Source organism: Lates calcarifer, linkage group LG21 (genome assembly GCF_001640805.2).
Source record: "Lates calcarifer isolate ASB-BC8 linkage group LG21, TLL_Latcal_v3, whole genome shotgun sequence".
Taxonomy (NCBI): domain Eukaryota; kingdom Metazoa; phylum Chordata; class Actinopteri; family Centropomidae; genus Lates; species Lates calcarifer.
The window spans coordinates 2076053-2094336 of record NC_066853.1 but is presented as its reverse complement, the minus strand read 5'-3'; the positions used below and the strand labels follow the sequence as shown (position 1 = coordinate 2094336).

At 43.8% G+C, this 18284-nt stretch overlaps 1 protein-coding gene across 1 annotated transcript; it reads right to left on the bottom strand.

The window, feature by feature from the left end:
- Nucleotides 1–2422: 2422 nt before the first annotated feature.
- On the bottom strand, nucleotides 2423–6658 carry LOC108889007 (mRNA decay activator protein ZFP36L1). The gene is made up of 2 exons (XM_018685273.2): nucleotides 6272–6658; nucleotides 2423–5606 (listed from the first exon to the last, which is right to left on the bottom strand). The coding sequence occupies exons 1-2, from the start codon at nucleotides 6323–6325 to the stop codon at nucleotides 4374–4376; spliced, it is 1287 nt and encodes a 428-aa protein (XP_018540789.1). The 5' UTR covers nucleotides 6326–6658; the 3' UTR covers nucleotides 2423–4373.
- Between the last annotated feature and the right edge of the window lie 11626 nt (nucleotides 6659–18284).

Here is an 18284-nt window from a genome sequence, read left to right as displayed (position 1 = left end):
CTCAGTTTTAGAGGCTTGAACAGCAACAGTGACAGGTTTTAAAGCTTCCATCTCTACTTTAACCACAACACAACTGCTGTCTTATTTGTGGTATTTGAAGACATTCACACACACACACACACACAGCGCTTGTACACACACCTCCTTTTAACTTTGCCCTAACCCCAACCGTTCCCTCCTGAGATACCCGTTAACCAATAATTCTTTTTCACTCGTCTCTCTGTAAGCCAGGCACAAACCCTTTCCTGCTGCTGAATTCTCCCAAATCACTTTATTCACCCATCTCCATCCACACACTCACACACACACACAGGGAAGCCGCCCCTCACCCTCTCTCCCAGGCTGATTCCAGCCCATTCCCATTGAGCTGCATTAGCATACAGATGTTCGACTGAAAAGGGAAAGCAGGGGAACACAAAGGGCCTGCATGACCAGGAGGGGAGGGAGGGGTCGAGGGGCTGCACAGGGATGGCCCTTGGCCTTTTTAAGGTCTTACAGACACACACACACACACACACACACATTCATGCGCGCACACACAGCACCACGGGTATTGAATGGTAAGTAGCCATGGGGGTTGTGGGAGCCTGCTCCTGCTTCACTCTACTGATATTCATTCACCAGAGGGAAATCCTCAGGCTGCACCCACAGCTGAATGCCAACACACACACACACACACACACACACACACACACACACACACACACACACAGGACCCCAACTGCTTCATTATAGAGTGCACACACATACATGAACATATTTTTCAGATTTTCTTCAGCTAAAATACTTGGCAAAACTTTTTTTTAGCCTTCAGATAAAACAACCACAGACACTGCAACACGTCCAATATGAGATTAATTTCAAATATATTTTACCAGTAAATTCACATATACTGTACAGTGGAGGAGTTGGAATCATTTTTATGTGTCTCTCGATGATTTTCTGTTTCTCCTGTCGTCAAACTTTTAACAGAGCCATGACAATAACTTTGATTTTAAATAAGTTTTTAAAATGTGTTGTTATAGATTAAACAGTATAGACATGTTTTATTTTGAACACACTGATTAATGTATTAATCCAAGCAACACACACACACACACACACACACACACACACACACACACACACACACACACACACAGGGGAGGACCTCAACTTCTGCTCCACTTTGTGTGAATAGATGGAAATCAGTCACAAGTATCTCTGTGTCCCATTGTGTGCTGGGAAGTCTTTGTTTGAGCATCTGTTGCCCAAACATTCTCCTCAGTGTCACTCACTCTAAATTGGTCTGTTCAGACGAGTTGCAACAAAACTCACTCCTCTTCCCACACAACACACACATAAACACACACACACACACACAGAGGGGAGGGCTGGGAGATTCCCTGAACGCAAGTAAGCGAAAGAGTTAATCTTTGTTCTTTTTGTGTGTCAGTCAGACACAGATGATCGTAAAGGATACCAAGGAGCAGCAGCAGCATTTTAAAATGATGCTCCTGGGAACACTTCACCAACAATGTGAACTGTGTTCCTCCATCAACACCACAGAGATTTTCTGCTCAGCATTATCAGCTTTACATCAGTCTAACTTTTGGAATCTGACCCCATCATTCCTATTTTTCTCAAAACAATAAAACAAATCCTGAAGATTTAGGCTATTCATCGCAGTTACTACTTATCTAAGAACAAATCTAGTCCAAAAGAAAAGTAAGTTTCCACTGAAATCTTTAATTCCGCACTAAAACCTACACCTTGATTGCTTGTCCATGCACTCGTATTCCAGATATTCTTGGAACTATGTAATACAAAGAGATTTTGGGAGTCAAATTTAAGAGCTAAGGAAAGAGATGAGAGTGAGCAGAGAATGTGAGACAGGTTATGATTAAGTGTCGACACCAACGAAGACACAAGTGGACAGCTCTATGTACAGGTATGAGTGCACCAAAAACGCACTAAAGTCTGATCGCTCAGACCACATTCGGAGCTGGTCTGGGCCACATTTGGACACTTTATTTTAGCTGTATGTACACATAAACCACAGTGAAGGACTGCCTACTCAACTGACATCCTCTACGAAAGTGCAAACACGTCGTTCCCCAAATAACATGAGCTGATTTTGTTCACAATGTCTGAACATTTCCAAAAGTCTTTCGATGTTTGCGTTTATTTCGGAAGTGAGATCTGCTCGGGGGACATGTGGAGATGCCAAGCGTGATCTGGGTCTTGGAGTTGCTCATTTGGGAGAAAAGTCTTAAACTAATACACTGGATTTCATTCTTTTGTACATTTATGTTGCATTTTATTTTGCTCAAGTTTAATCCTGTTTTTTGACCCATAAGTGCTGAAGATAAAAGTGGAATAAAACACTCTAGATCCTGTGTGCTGTATAACAAACTGACACAAAATGTAATGAGATACAAGCTAAGTTTTCAAAGACTTTTATTTTGAAATAAAGATGGACAAATATATTAAGATAAAGAGCTAGGATATCAACATAACCCATGGAATGTAAACAATAAATGCACTTAAATTATGTGAAACAAAACACACAATATCAAACAACACAATATAGGTTTTGCTTTGAAAAACAAAATAAATAAGACTTTAAGTTAACAAAAGTTACAAAAAACGGCTTGCTGTCAAGTCAAGCTAACGATAAGCTACAACAGCAACAAGCATCTCTGGACTCGTCAGGGCAAGTTGAGTCGATTTCATGACAAGAACAAAATAAACATTTTGCTTGATTTCATTTGAACTCGCTTGATTTCACCTGCCACTCAGACAGTTAGCTAGCTAGCGTGCAACAGAGGTCGACCTACAAACACATTGTCATCAAGGCAACTCTGATAGATAAAAATCAACTACAAACAAAGGTCACCTTTTCACCTGTGTGTTTACATCACAGGAGGAGGAGAGAGCACACAGGGTTTTTTCCAACAACACAGCAGTCCTGATAGACACTCACAGATTAGTCAAATGAACATTCTTTTCTGGTTGTGTAGCTCCTAAACTGATGGTCATAATGTATTCACTGAATGTGTGGTGAAGCCGTCCTCCACCACAGTTTTGCTTTGTATTTCCATAACAGCAGTCAACAACTGGAAAAAAAGGTTATTACAGTCAGAGGTGTGAGGCCTAATGGAGAGGAGAGTAGACCCACTGTGTGCTCACACCAACAGCACAAACAACTGCTCACGCTGCCCAATGAGAATGTCTCCCAGATGCAGCTTCACTGATAGATCGCTCACTAACCTACTGAGCTGCTCGTGATGTGAAAACTCAGTGAGTCTTGATTTCTGCCAGGCCTATTAGCCAATAAGGCAACATACATGTAGAATGCCAAAATGTCTTTCTTCCTCCTTTCCTCTCCTCTCCACGAGCCTTCTTAAAGCTTCTGCATAGCGTAAACCAAGCAGACGGACAACATGAATGCATAAGTAAAGCGTAATTTCTCCGGCATCGTAAAAAAAATGTATAAACACAATCACAAAGCAAACTCTGACAGAAATCATACAAGAAGCAATAAATAAGTCTAAGAAAGTGTTAAGAAATAATAACAATAATCATAACACTGTATGTTAACTGTCATGGCTAAAGGCTAGGCTAGGTGTTAACAGTACTAGCAGGTTAGGGGAACTCTAACTTTGACTTTGGTAACTAGAGAGTCAGTGGGTTGCCTACACTTAGCTGAATCCTTGCCAGGCAGTTAAGATGGCTGACAATTACACTCAAGTGGCCACAGCCATACAACCAATCAATTAATCAATCAGTGACATCATACAGTTATTTAACCCTGCTCACTCGCGGACAAGAGGTCGTTTTCAAACAGCTGGGAGAGCTCTGAGCATGACTGGAGAAGTGCTGCATCACTGAAACGGTTTGTAAGGTGTAAAACAAGAGAAGAAGATCTGTAACAAATAACTTTGCTATTTTATAAAAAAGGATAGCACACCAGTCATACGTAGGACAAACAGCACTAATCTTAAATCAGGGTACAGGAAATTCTCACACAGAATTTCCCACTGAGCAGGAACAGCATGAGGACGGATGCTGAGCTAAGCGAAGTACCCTCCAAGTATTCTCTAAAAATGGGTATACAACAGTATACAGCAGTAACAACGGCAACCTTACAAAAATAACAATAAAACAAAAACAAAGAGAGGAGTCAGCTAAAACTGGACGAACACTGAGCAGCGCTACAACTGCTTGGATGAGAAATGCAATATGCACAAAGTTAGGTACGTTTACCTGGCTGCATTTAGGGAGGAACTGAAAACCTGATGTTTTAATCTTTTGTGACCCTGGTCACACAGAGTTAAAACAGTCAGACCAACAATTCCTGATTAAATTCAGCCCGACAGTAAAACCCTTCCCTACTCGTCTGAAACAGACAGGCGGCTAAATATGGGCAGACGTCGGCCCTCGAAGCTTGGTGACTCTGTGCCGCTGGAGGAAGAGCTGAGGGAGCAGGAGGAGGTGTAGCCTTCTTCAGAGAGGGAGTCGGCTGAGGAGCAGCGCTGAAGGCTGGGGAGGCTGCTCAGGGAGACTGGCAGCTGCTGGGGGAGGTGGTACGGGAGGTTTGGGTTTTTGGAGGTGAAATTTGAGGCGGGACACCTGGTGCTGATGGAGTCGGTCGCAGCATAGAAGCGCAGAGCTGAGTCGCCGCTGTCGCCTGCCAGGTCGGGGATGCCAGAGAAAGGGTAGGGGCAATGCTTCAGTGCTCCCGGCTCAGGAAAGAGAGGGGAGAGGAGCTCTGGGCTCCCTGTGGAGGATGGAGGAGGGGAGACGGAGGAGGCTCTGGTGAAGAGGAGGGAGGAAGGCTGTGACTCCTCAACTGGTTGGAAAGTTTGTGGCGAGGAGAAACCTGCAAAGCTGAGGCTGTGACGCAGCAGAGGAGGCCTCAGCTTCTGCTTCTGCGGGGGTGCAGCGGCGTTGCCTCCGTGGATCTCGTCAGCGTTGTGGATGAAGTGGCAGCGGGCGCCGTACGGGCAGAAGCCTATCGTGTGGAAAGTGCGACACGGCTCCGTCTTGTACTTGGGGTGCCTGCTGAGGCCTCTCAGCTCGTCCAGGCCGTGGGCAAACTGACACTTGGCGCCGTACTTGCAGGTCCCACTTTCCTCGTAGGTGCGGCAGAGTTCGGTCTTGTATCGTGTGGAGATGTGAGGGGAGGGGGCTGGAGGTCTGGAAGCAGAGGGAGAAGCAGCGGAGGAGATAGAAGTGTTGCTGAGGCAGAGGCCTGGTGGAGGGAGCAGCACTGTTGGGGACATGTTAGCCATTTTGTCCTCTCTGCCTCCCAGGCTGCTGCCGTTGCCTTCTATCATGCTGACTGAGCGGTCGACTCTGAAGGGGATGTGGCTGAGCGAGGAACGGGGAAGCTGACCCTCCCTGCTCCACTGCTGGTTGGAGGCCATGTTGAGCCCCCAGCAGGCTGACTCAGTCACCTCAGAGCTGCTGCTGCTGCTGCTGCTGTTGAACTTGGAGTTGGGGAGGGTCACGGGGCAGAGAGAATGGCGACGCTGAAAGCCCAGGACTCTTTGACTGTGCTGCTGCCGTTGGTGCTGCGAGCCCACAGACGAGCCATCTGTCGCCTCCAGGCCGCGGAAATTCTGTCACACAAAAGGAGAGAGGGATAGATGTGAGCTCTCTGCATTCCTAGAGCGCTGGAGCGAGACCTGCGGGGTCGAACTGAAAGGAGATTTTAAAGCTGCAGCTGAGACAACAGGGCTTCATTCAGTTCCTTTTTTAAAATTGAAAAAGTGAAAACTGTGTTGAACTGCCTTAAAAAAGTAACATAAAGTCAAAATACACAAAAAAAATCCAATTCCATTAAATATTTTTCCTGATTACAGTTTAAGCCCAGTGTGTATAAAATACTCAAAACACATGTTGTATTCTAGCAAATGTTGTTTGAACTAAATCCAAATTAAGAAACATTAACAGACTTATTCTGCAGTCTTAATGATATTAAAACAAGTTTTCTTCTTGAGAATATAATAACTGTAAGACTTCAACAAAAATAAGTTGCAAATCAAACATTTGAATTTTAATAAATTCTTGCATCATTAACGAGGCCATATCTCTGAATGACACCCACAGAACACTAACGACAAATTATGCGTTAGTTTTGTAACTTTTTCTTGCTTCATTATCTTTCCCCACATGAAGACATCTTTTAATACTTGACTCTTGCACTGCCCTAACTGAGAGACATCACAGCGACGGACTTAAGCTGATCACAGAGGAAATAAAAGTTTTTATCGGTTGCTCTCACCTTGCAGAACTCCTCATCCAGTTCCAGGAAAGGTGTTAGAAAGTCGGAGGGCATGGTTCGCTCCACCGTCCTCGCAGAGTGAAAGAGCTGGATGTCTGATCCCACGCTGGAGGAAGGCTGGGAGAGACAAATAGTTTCTGGGTCCAAAAAGTCTGGTGTTTGGGGAGTTGAGACGACAGAGACGAGGTTTGGGGGACGGGAAAAACCTCCGAGATTTTAGTTTGGCCCTCTGAAGGTCTGAAGTGAAGGAGACAGGGAGTTGGGAGAGAGAGCAGCGCGAGTCCAGGAGGAAAGTTTCTGGACCATCTGCTGGAATCTGCTTAAATAGTTGGGGGAAACCCACCCCATACACACCCACCCCCTGCCTGTGCTCTTCAGGGGGCAGGGCAGGGAGTTGTGTGTGTGTTAATGTGTGTGTGTGCTGGGGGAGGGGTCCTGCATTGTAACGGTGTGCTGGGGGGCAGGGTGGGCACAGAAAGGAGAGGAGGGAGCTGAATGAAGCCACTTTTCTACCCATTCATTACCAAATCCTTAAAGATGCATTCTTCTTTTTCTAACAGGCCGTCCCCTCACTTTGTTTAGCATCGATACAGCTAAGGAGATAATGACAAGTGTTGCAAATACCAAACCCATTTACTCTCATTAGCACAGTTCAAATGCAGCAAAGTTATATCTGACATGTACAGAACATCAAACATATGTCGCATGTACAGTTTATTCCTCCAGATGTTTTCATACAGAAACTGTGCAGATGAATATTTCTTTTTAATCAGATAATCTGATGATGGAAAAGTTTACTTCTGATACATCTGCCTTATTTAAAACAGTCTAACCTCCAGTGTGACATTATGTCTCATCATCATAAATTGTGTATTGATGCAGCTCAGACCCTTTTCATGTCGTCTGCTCTGGTTTCTTCCACAGAATCCAAAGTCATGTCTATTGGAAACTCCAAAATGCCCGCAGGTGTAAATGGAGTGTGAATGTGTTAGACTGACGATCTGCCTGTGATGTACCACACCCAGTGTTGTGAATGGAGTTTTAGTTCTTGAACATTTCAGTCAGAGATGCCTGAAGGAGGAAAAGATGACGTCATTGGTTGAAATAAAGACAGTGACGGGCTGGACAAACTAAAGTCCACTGAGACAAAGGAGTTCTATTATCATGAAGCCTCTTATTAACTGCAGACCACAACAGAACTCTTTTGTTGCAACCGACTGAAATTAAACTAGCAAACTTCAGGCTCATCTCAGTTTATATTTTATATTCATGGCCCCACATTTATGAGCGATAAGAACAAGTCCTGACATGTGGGTCAGTGGTGACCCAGCCACTCCTTCAGCAGTGATGCGTTCACAGTCATCGGTATGTTGTTGCGTTGAAATGCAAATTCAGGTCAGTGAAGACGGCTCAGAGCCAGGACAATGGAAGAGTGTTGACCAGTGATAGTCAGAGCAGTCTGTAAGTGTTCCCTACCAAAAGTCAAAAAGTCTGAACTAATGGTGGTAAAATTCCACTGTTGTGGGTCAGAGAGATGTTTGATTATGTTATTATGTTTTCAGTCTTCATGCATTGCAAGATTTTGCTCGTCTATAACCTATTTACATCATTACACAGCAGGCATGGCAACTGAAGAACCAGGAGGTGTTTCCTCAGAAGGATCGTCCTGTCCAGAGAGCTCAGACTCTGGTGCTTCTTTATTAGATCCAGGGTTACGTTTAGGTTCCAACTCTCACTGAAACTTGTTGTGTATTATACCATTTCTTTGCAGTTGTTTGTGTTGTGCATTGTGTCTCTGTGTGGACGCCACAGGGATTTTTCAGACAGTGTTGATGTTGTGTCTGGTGAGCCGAGGTGCTGATCACAAAGTTCAGAGGAGCTGAGCAGAGGAAATGTAAACAGCACAGAGGAAGAGACTGGAGTGGAGGATGATCTTTATGGAACAGATCTGAAAACACAAGTGTGAATGGACATTGTTTTCACATGTAAACAGAATTTGTAAATTTAGCCGTCGCAGTGTAACGGGGGGCAAATATTTCTTCAGCTCATATGAGAGAACGAGTACGAGAGCTGAGCCGTTAGTGGACTGATGTTTGGATTGTTTGTGGCTGCAAGAACAGAGTGACAGTTCACTGTAAAGAGGCTGCAAAACAAACTGTAAGACGCACAACACGTCTTATCACTGATACGTTACTGTGGTGTGTGTGTGTGTGTGTGTGTGTGTTTCCAGGGTTAAATAACTGTAATCCAGTGTGGTTTCCTCCCTGTGGTCAGTTGGTTTAGTAACAGACTGACTTTCGTTATGTTTCTCTCCACTATATTAAATTTCTTTCTCTCTTCACACTCTGCATGTTAGTTGAGTAGCTAATGAAAAACAGAGCATGGACAAAAACTAATTTGTCCATCATCCCCTCTCATCTCTGTATTTTCTAATATTTTTCTGAGCAATCAGATAAATAAATCAGTTATCTTATCACTCATCTGTTATGTCTCTCTCTCTCTGTGTCTCTGTGTGTCTCTGTGTTGTTGTGGTCTGAGTGACATAGCAACTGAATCTGTTCTTACATAAGCCCCATTAACTGTCTGTGGCATTAACTGTGGGATGTGTGTGTGTGTAGGATTTTCTTGTGTATTTCTGTGGTTGCAAAGCTCAGTATGTGAAGTGTCAGTTTGATGGTTAAACTAATAAACCACAGTGTGATCATGTGGATAAATGTCTTTGTTTCTACTGAATGAAGGTGCAAAGAAAGATTCAGCCTGCACTTCAGGAAGTTTGTCTTTAAAGACGCTGATTCTTTTCCTATAAAAACTGATATTAGTATTTGATGTAGAGCTCGGGTTTGATCGGATGGTTGCTTTAACTTTGGCTGGAGAACGTCGCTGGCCTTGTCAGTTGGCAGTGGTTTGGGTGGAGACAAGGGAGCGGCGGGTTGACACAGGCCGACACAACACAGTGAGAAAGTCATGGTTTGCAATGTGTTGACAACAGAGGTAAATATGGGAAGTGATGTCTGCTAACAGAGCTGACACAGGAACACAAAATATGATGGTTTAACATGAAAACACACTTCATGAACGCAGATATCTCAACAACTGGTCCCTTTAAATCACCGTGGAATTTCCCACATTTTTTAAATGCAGTGGAAGGGAACAGACTGTGTAATATACTGTGTAGTATACTGTAATACTTCCAGTCTCAAAACCTCCACACACTCTCTCTCACACACACACAGACACACACACTCCAGCATGGTTGTCGACCTCCTGTCTGAGCCTGTCTTGGCCTCTTTGTTGAGGCCAGCATGACAAGAGCACCATTGTCCAGAGGCTTCTCCATATGTCCCCATATACACCACAGCGAAGGCATTACGGACAATACCAGCACACAGGATCGGATCTAACTGTCCTCTCCGGCTTAATCACTCATCCTGAGACTCACAGTGCAGTGAACTGTATCTGGTCAAATTATCCTCTACTGTTGCTGTAATGTTGAGCATTTGATAATCTGATGATAGCATGTGTTTATGTTGTGTGTTTGAGACATTCAGTTTGTCTTTACTAATGGCTCTAAACGCCACAATACCCATGAGCTTAAGCTGCTGTTGCTATGCACATTCTCCCCAAGTGGGATATTGTTTCTAGATGTGTTGCTGACTTCCTAAATAAAAACAATTCCTGCTTTTAATATTCACCCTCATCTCCTCCCTGCCTGCCCATTGTCATGGAAGTTGGCTCTTTTAGGTCATTTCCATTTCGGGGTGGATCTGAGTGCTCGTCGAGTGCCCTGTTCGCAAAGCCACAGCCTATTGTTGTGACCTGCTGTGCTTGTTTGTCGTGGCGGGACTTTGCTCCTACTTCCCTGCCTCCATTATTTAGTTTGTTTGTTCCTCTCTTGCGTCCATCCACGCTCGATTTTCATTGCTTTTTCTGCGACTCAGTGAAACACACCGCCATCAGACGTCCATCATCTTGTTTCCCTGTGTATATCGGGACACCTCAGTGCTCTCTTGCATTTGTTTGCTCCAAAAACTCATTTGAAAAATTGAAATTGTGGCAAAATAACTGCTAACAAATCTACCACACCCTGCTGATACATGGATTTTCATTTGTGCTGGGAGTATTGAGCTCTTTTTGTGCGCAGAGAATAAAACCTCAGTCTGTTAGCGCCAAAGCACACAGAACCACAGCAGCTCTATCTGCTTCTAAACTGGTGATTTATGGGTTCTTTCCTACGGTGCCAGGAAATATTTCCAGGCCTGATAGGACTGAAACAGTTTTAAACGGCCGATTAAAGTGAAAAGTTATAGAGATTAATGGTGACTACAGTTGAGAAATGAACATGTCGTTGAAGCCGAGAGATGAATGGTGACCCAGAGCTGCTGGTGACTGTTATACAGAGGTGGATAAATCACTGTGCACGGACCTGACTCTGGTGAGGTCGCACAAACAACCATGTCACAACAAACTGCCTGAGGAGGATATTTCACTTTGTCTTTGGCCTCGCTCCATCCGTCAAGTCGGCTTCCTCTCTGCTAATTGTACTTCTGTCCCTGGGAAAATGTTTTATGCGTGGTAAACTGAAATTATTCTCTCCTGCTCACACAGGTACACACACAAATTTTGCCTGGGCTGAAGCTGCAGTTTGGTTTAAATATGAGCGAGTGAACTCAGTGCTTCCCCCACTGCACTGATAACACAGGAGCCGTCTCATCGACCATGTTTTTCTTTCTCCGTACAGTCATGGTCATCAGGTCTACAGCCACGCTCCTTTTCTTTCCCTCTGATCCTCAATCGCACCGTATGGCTCCTTAAATCCTTTCAATTGACCAACTGGACGCTCCCTGCACACACACACACACACACACACACACACACTCAGCCACACAGCATTGTTTCATCCCACTCTCTCTTTCTCCCCCAACAAGGAATCCCTAACTTCCCCTCTTCAGTTCACTCTTGAGCAGCAGCCGGTTGGGCCTCCTGGAAAAATATGGTGACCAAAGAAAGACAGTGTGTGTGTGTGTGTGTGTGTGTGTGTGTGTGTGTGTGTTTGGGGGGGGGCAGAGTGTTAAAAGCACTGGATTATGTTTTGACAAAAGACTGGACCCCCTGCTGCTGTAATTTTCCCGCCACTCAGTTTCCTGTTTCCTGGAATCTGGCAACGTGTCACACACACACACACACACACACACACACACACACACACACACACAGGCCATTTGGTGCCAGCTGCTCACTATGATGCAACAGCACAGTGACCAGCGGGCCCTCGGGGCATCTGGGTAATAAAGACTTCCTTTCATTAAATCCCTGGGAACATAATCCACATATTATTTTATCACATCGCCTGGAAATCGCCTTAAAAAACAGGCGGACAGAGAATCTGCAGAATCCTCTTTATCAAAAGACAATGATAAAAGATTAATTTCCACACCGTCAGTGTTTTTGATGCTCACAGCGTGTTCAACACGTGGTCTACTTCAACACATCTCACACTCTACAGTAGCAGTACCAATGCTGTTTACACACAGATACCACACGTGCACGTATTTGATTCATATTTTATGTGGTTAAAGTTGAGAAAAGCTTTATTTATACCTGAAGCACGACCTTTTACCTAAACGTCTACCTGTAGTCTGGTCTCCTGAGAAAACGTTCGCCCACCACAGCATCTCTTCTCTGCCTCACCTGACTCCTGATGTCACTCGGTGTATGGAGCTAATTAAACAGCAGTAAGTTAAGTAACACTTGTTGGTTTCATAAGTTCGAAACCTTATGTAGCCTGCTGCTTAACGCTGGGAGGATAATGATTCATATTGTTTATTTTCCATTAGATTCTGTAAGCCCCATAGGGAACACTTATATCAGACAGTCACTATCTGCATCACATAAATCACAATGTTGTTCTCAACAAGTTCATTTCTGAACTGTGGGAACGCAGCAACATTTCCACACTTGTCTGTTCACAGTATGTGTGCTATATCACGCCTGCTAAACAAACCCTCTTTATAATGCATTTACCAGGATCCAGGTTCAGTCGTTATCCTCGTTCCTCAGATGTTTCGCTGGGTTTCACTGATGCTAAAGTCACATTAAAATCAGACTGAGGGCCGAGCAGCGTCAGGGTGAAAGTCAGTATCTAATCACCTGAACAAAAGCTGCTGGACAGTGCGACACGCCGAGGATGCTGCACAGACACTCAAATGTTCACTACAAATGTCTGTGAGGACAAATGCCTGCTTCAGTGACACACACACACACACACACACACACACCACACACACACACACACACACACACAAACAAACCTCCAATGCCAAACTGTCAACTGCCACAACTGGTGGAGGTTTGCTAAGGTGTGTGTGTGTGTGAGAGAAAGAGAGACAGACTGGACCTTGTTCACTCCAGACAGCCCTGGTCTTCTGATACAGTGTGAAGTAACACACACACACACACACACACACACACACACACACACACTCATTGGGTCTGGGGTGTGAGTCTAAGAGGTGCTGTTTGGTGCTAAATGAGACCAGTCTCCTCAGCAGCTGCTGCTGTGTTATTTTAACAGGGGCTGTCATGTGTGTGTGTGTGTGTGTGTGTGTGCACCTCTTGCCCTCAGCTGTTGGTGGCTGAAGCTCATATGTTTTAAAATTACATCATGTAGCCGGGAACAGACGGACAGGAGGGGGCGACCGATCTTTCAGCGGCTTTGTCAATAAAGTTAAATGGACGTTTAAGGTGGAATTAAAACATCAATACACCTGAAATCACCTCAGAGGAAAAGCAACACGTTTCCTTTACTGACATGAAGGAAAAAAAGAAACTGGATTAATACACATTCATGCATTTGTCTGGAAATGAATCAAGCCGTTCAAACATGCACCTGTGATACACACATGCAGTTTGTCGTCACTGTGGCTTTAATTATAGATAAAATATGTTGTGAATGTGATGCTGTTTGACACAGACGTGGAAGTCCCCACTGTTGGACTTTCCCTCCACTACAAGAAAGGACATTTGATTAGATTTGATAAAATGGGATTTACTAGCTAAACCTAATAAAACCTGTTTTATGTATATTTATATTTGACCTCAGGGGACAGAACATGAACATTATGTTTGGTCCAGGAACTAAAAATAGACATAAGCTTCTGTGGTTGAAGGTAAAATTCCTGAGATCTAAAACACACAGTTATTATTATTATTATTATTATTATTATTACAGGGACATCTGGTTAAAACAAAGTGAAGTCCAGCAGACCATTGTGAGTATTCTCATTGTGATGAAGATTAGGAAACTACAACATCGCATCGACAGCATCAGCAGCCACAGCAGTCTGTTTATGGGTGCAGCCATCCAGCCATATCTAACAGAGTCATTACCATGACAAACATTAATTCCCATTGGAATTCCTGCCCTGCTTTTCTGTACAATACGAACCAGCAGAGTTAATGCAACAGTCCATTGAACTGTTCCCCCTCCACTGCTATTGTTCCACGTCTGTTTTCCACACTGGGCCTCCACCGACCCCATTAGAGACCAGTCACTGGTACAGTGTTGCATTGTCCCTGGAAAATGTCTTGATTAGAGACAGTGAGACGCAGAGGTCAGACCTAAGGTGATTCATCTGCAGCCTCTGGATGTTCATCACAGGGACGAAGCAGGGTCCTGATGCTGTAAATACAGATTTACACGCAGCAGGTCAGGAATCTCCCTGACCTATGACCTTTATGTTTCCATTCAGTACTGTTGCTGGAATATCAGGACGATAAACAGCTGGTGGAGCTAATTCTCCAGTCAGGTGCCATTCAATCATTACAGGAGACGAAGCACAACAAGATGGCAAAAATAGAAATATGTGATTTATTTCATGTGTGTGTTCATTGCTCCACAGAGATCTGAGGTTTGGTTTTTATAGATTTAAGAACTCTTCACCTCACAAAGTGAAGAAATCCTTCGATTTCACTGTTTCAATATGCAAAATAAAACTTAAAGCAGGTGGAAGGAGACACAGGTGTTTTTCCAGTTAGAATATAGAAATCAATAGATGTGTAGAGCCACTAACCCTAACCCTAACTGAGAGAGAGAGAGAGCATTGCATTGTGGGATGACAGTGAATGTGACTGATCAGTTTGAGCCTTTATTCTAAATCTGTGTGTCATGTGACAGCAGAGGACACACACTTCTCCCCTCGCTCGCTTTCACACAAACACACACAACATAAAGAGAACGATACACAAGCAACACTGCACTGGTGTGTGTGTTCACTATTACATGTGCCCGCCGTCAACAGGTCTGCAGACCAAACGCACGGTGACATAATTACTACAGGAAGAGAAACAGGGTCGACAGACATGTGTGTGTGTGTGTGTGTGTGTGTGTGTGTGTGTGGTTCAGAGGTGGCGTGCTGCACCTACAAACCTTGATGGCAGACATAAAAACAAACACACAGACAGACACACACACACTGTGTCCTTATGTGAATGTGTTTTCATGTGTCTGCCACTGACATGAACCAGTGGAGCTAACTGAGCTCTGTGTGTGTCTGTGTGTGTGTGTGTGTGGTGTGTGTGTGTGTGTGTGTAGCCCCATGCCGTTGATAAGCAAGTGAGCCTGCTATGACCACATCCATTGCCTCACATTGATAATCCGAGCAGTTAACGAGACACAACGGGTGTTACGAGGCTTACTGCACATATGTGTGTGTGTGTGTGTGTGTGTGTGTGTGTGTGTGTGCGGTTAGCTGTGTGGTAATGTTTGAGTGATGAGGGGTTAACGAACACAGCTGCCGTCAGTTAGAGTGTACAGCCAGAATTCTGGATGTGGTTTACTGTTGACTGTATCCGAATGCTTGTATGTGTGTGTGTGTGTGTGTGTGTGTGTGTGTGTTCCAGAGAGTCTAGAAATCAACTTTACACATCAGAGTTGTTTGTCGAAAAGTTATGACACATGAAGCCTGAAGCCGAAGCGTCAGAATAACTTGTTTTAAGAGATTTTCTCTGCGTCTGGATCAACACAGGATTTGGCTTAGTTACTGTTAAAGTGAAGCTTTGCTCCAGTCGGTGTCAGAGTTGGAAAACTTTGGTTCATCTCCCTCTCACACAGAAAAACAAACAAACGAACCAAGATGCATCAGTAACAGCCACATGTTCTCTCTGCTCATTGGTTCATGAAAAGAACGTGAACACAGAGAGGAAGTCCTGAAGAAGCTCCCATCAAGAGGCCAGTCACGACTGACTCTCTCCATCACGACTGATGTGATCAGGTTTCTATGCACCAGGAGGGAACGTGAACCAGAGTCCACTTCAGAGTGATATGTTTGAGAATGATGTCAAACAGGGAAACAGTGCTGAACACCCAGAAGACAAATGTTAGCTCACCTTTGTTATTTACCAAAGCTGAGGAGGAGGTGATAGTGAGGAGGAATCAGTCAGGATGAAACTTCCTCACAGGTGTAACAGATAATGACAGAGCACATGGTGGTGCTATGGTTTACGTATCCACATGATAAAATAATGTGATATACGTCAGAGTTTGACCATGCTAACAAACATCTGAACGTCTGTGTGAAGGTAAAATTCCTCTTTGTCCTGGTTCGATATATTTGGGTTAGAACAGATTAAAGTCATTGGCCTCTGTGGCTGAACCAACAAAGAGAAGAGCTCCAGCTACAGGAAGTCACACTTCAACAGGACATCAAAGGAGGACGATGTCAGTACCACCAATACTGTGTGTGCCAACAGAGACTCTGATAACTTAATACTGTTGGCTGTGTGTGTGTGTGTGTGTGTGTGTGTGTGTTCACTGTGTATTTATTCTTTCCTGCAGCAGAAGAGAGGGGTCTCTTAACATGAGTGTCTTGTTGCTTCCTGTCTGTGAAGTGTGTGTGTGATGTGTTTTGCATAACAGGCAGTTCCTCTCTGTCAGTTTCCATGTCTCTCTCTTTCACACACACACACACACACTTACAAATACCTCTAGTTGGTATGGACAGCTGGTCTGTTGGCGGGAAAGTGGAGGACCAGCTGTCACTGGAGAGAGAAAGAGAGAGAGCGGGAGAGGGAGGGAGGGGTTACATACACAAAGAGGTGGAAAGAGAGGAAGAACAAGAAAAAAGATAAACGTCTCGAGACAGAAATACACACGTATACAGAGGGGAGGAAGTGGCAAAAAGATAAAAGAGGAAATAAAACAAGAAGACAGAGACTGAGAGAAAGACGAGGGAGAAGAAAGGAAGAAAGCTCCAAACTAAGATCCTGGTGTTCGCTTTACAAACAGCAGAGAAAACCTCAGCATCGTTTACACGATCATTTGAAACTCTGCAAACTAAAACTTTCTACTGTGCCGGGAGATTTAGAGAGATGCTCTCTGATGTTGTGCTTCTGCAAAGTTTCTCCACACACACACACACACACACAACACTGTTGATTAAAACATATACACTCAGTGTGAAGCTTGTTAGAGATAATGGAAACATAATGGAACACTAATTGTCCATTATATTCATACATCAGGACACCTCATTGTGTATAATTGCTTACATAACTACATTATGTAACATGACTTCAGACTCATTAGAAGTAATCTTAATCTACTTCAGTCTAATCTGCTCATTTAATCTTCTGCATCTTGGCTTCTTCAGTTTGCAGCAGGTTTAACGTGTTGTTTCAGTGCGAACAAAGTCCAGCAAAGCTACAGAAATATGGTGCAAACACGAGCTGTAAAAGCAAAACTATGAAAGAAAGGAGGTTGAAAGTTTCATAGAGCTGCAGAGGTGGTGAACTTCCAGCACATTTAGATTTAGAAAGATGCTCTGTGTTGAGGCCTTTTCTCTCTTCATGCTCTACACACTCGCTGCAGAGACAAAGACTGCAGTGCACGGAGAGCTGGAAACTCCAAACTGGGGAAATTTCTCCAAAGAAGAAAACCTTCTGTTGAGGGGAAACTCCTGCTTCCCTGGTGATATGAAATCTACTCCAAAAGTCAAATTAATTGTCTCTCTTTAACGGAATAATCAGATAATGTTCCATATGTTCTCTCAGAAACAGCTCAGGAACGAGAAGCTGACATTTAGAGAATATTCAGCTCTTGTTCTCTCCATCTCTCTCTGTGTCTCTACAATAAGGCCTTCATTCAATATCCACTTTCAATGAGGTTAATTATCTGTCGTCTAATTGGCCTCAGGGCCGTCCCTGTATGGTCTCTCTCTCTCACACACAAAGTAACTCCACATAAATCACACACACAGGCAGATACAAACACACACACATACGTGTTTTATTTTCAGCTTCGTTTTCCACCTTTCTGTTTTGGCTTTAGTTCAATGTCTTTAGTTTATTTCCATTTTGGTTTTTATTTTTAGGCTTTAGCTTTATTTTTTATCCTTTATTTATTTATTTTATTTCCTTTATTTATCCTTTATATATCCCTTCCTCTTTTTGAAATAAATATTAATCATATGTGACTTCTTCCTGTTTGGTTTTGGATCATCTACTTTTCATTTCTGTTTAGTAAACACTTTAAAACCACCAGCTTTTTATTTTGATTATCATATAGATGTTCTGTGAGGCTTTATTTCCAGCTCAACACACACACACACACACACATGCTGACAAACAACAAACACACATACATGCAGGAGCCAGGGAGCGTGGTAAAATAAGGGTGAATAGTGAAAAGCACCTATTTATCCCCATTCCCTCAGGTCTCCTGGGACACACTCTGATAGGAACAATGACCGGTTTAACTCCATCCACTGACCTGCACGCTCGCATGCACACACACACACACACACACACACACACACACAGAAACCTCCCACACTCTGGTGTTTATGTATAACCTGACTCACACACCCTTCATTCTGTCTGACACACACAAACACACACACACACACACACAGACTCACACACTAAATGCACTGTGTGTGTAAGTCACTTGAGAACAAACTTTGAGATACAGTGAAACACTGTGTAACGACCAGATCTGCTTCCAGTATTAATTTCTAAT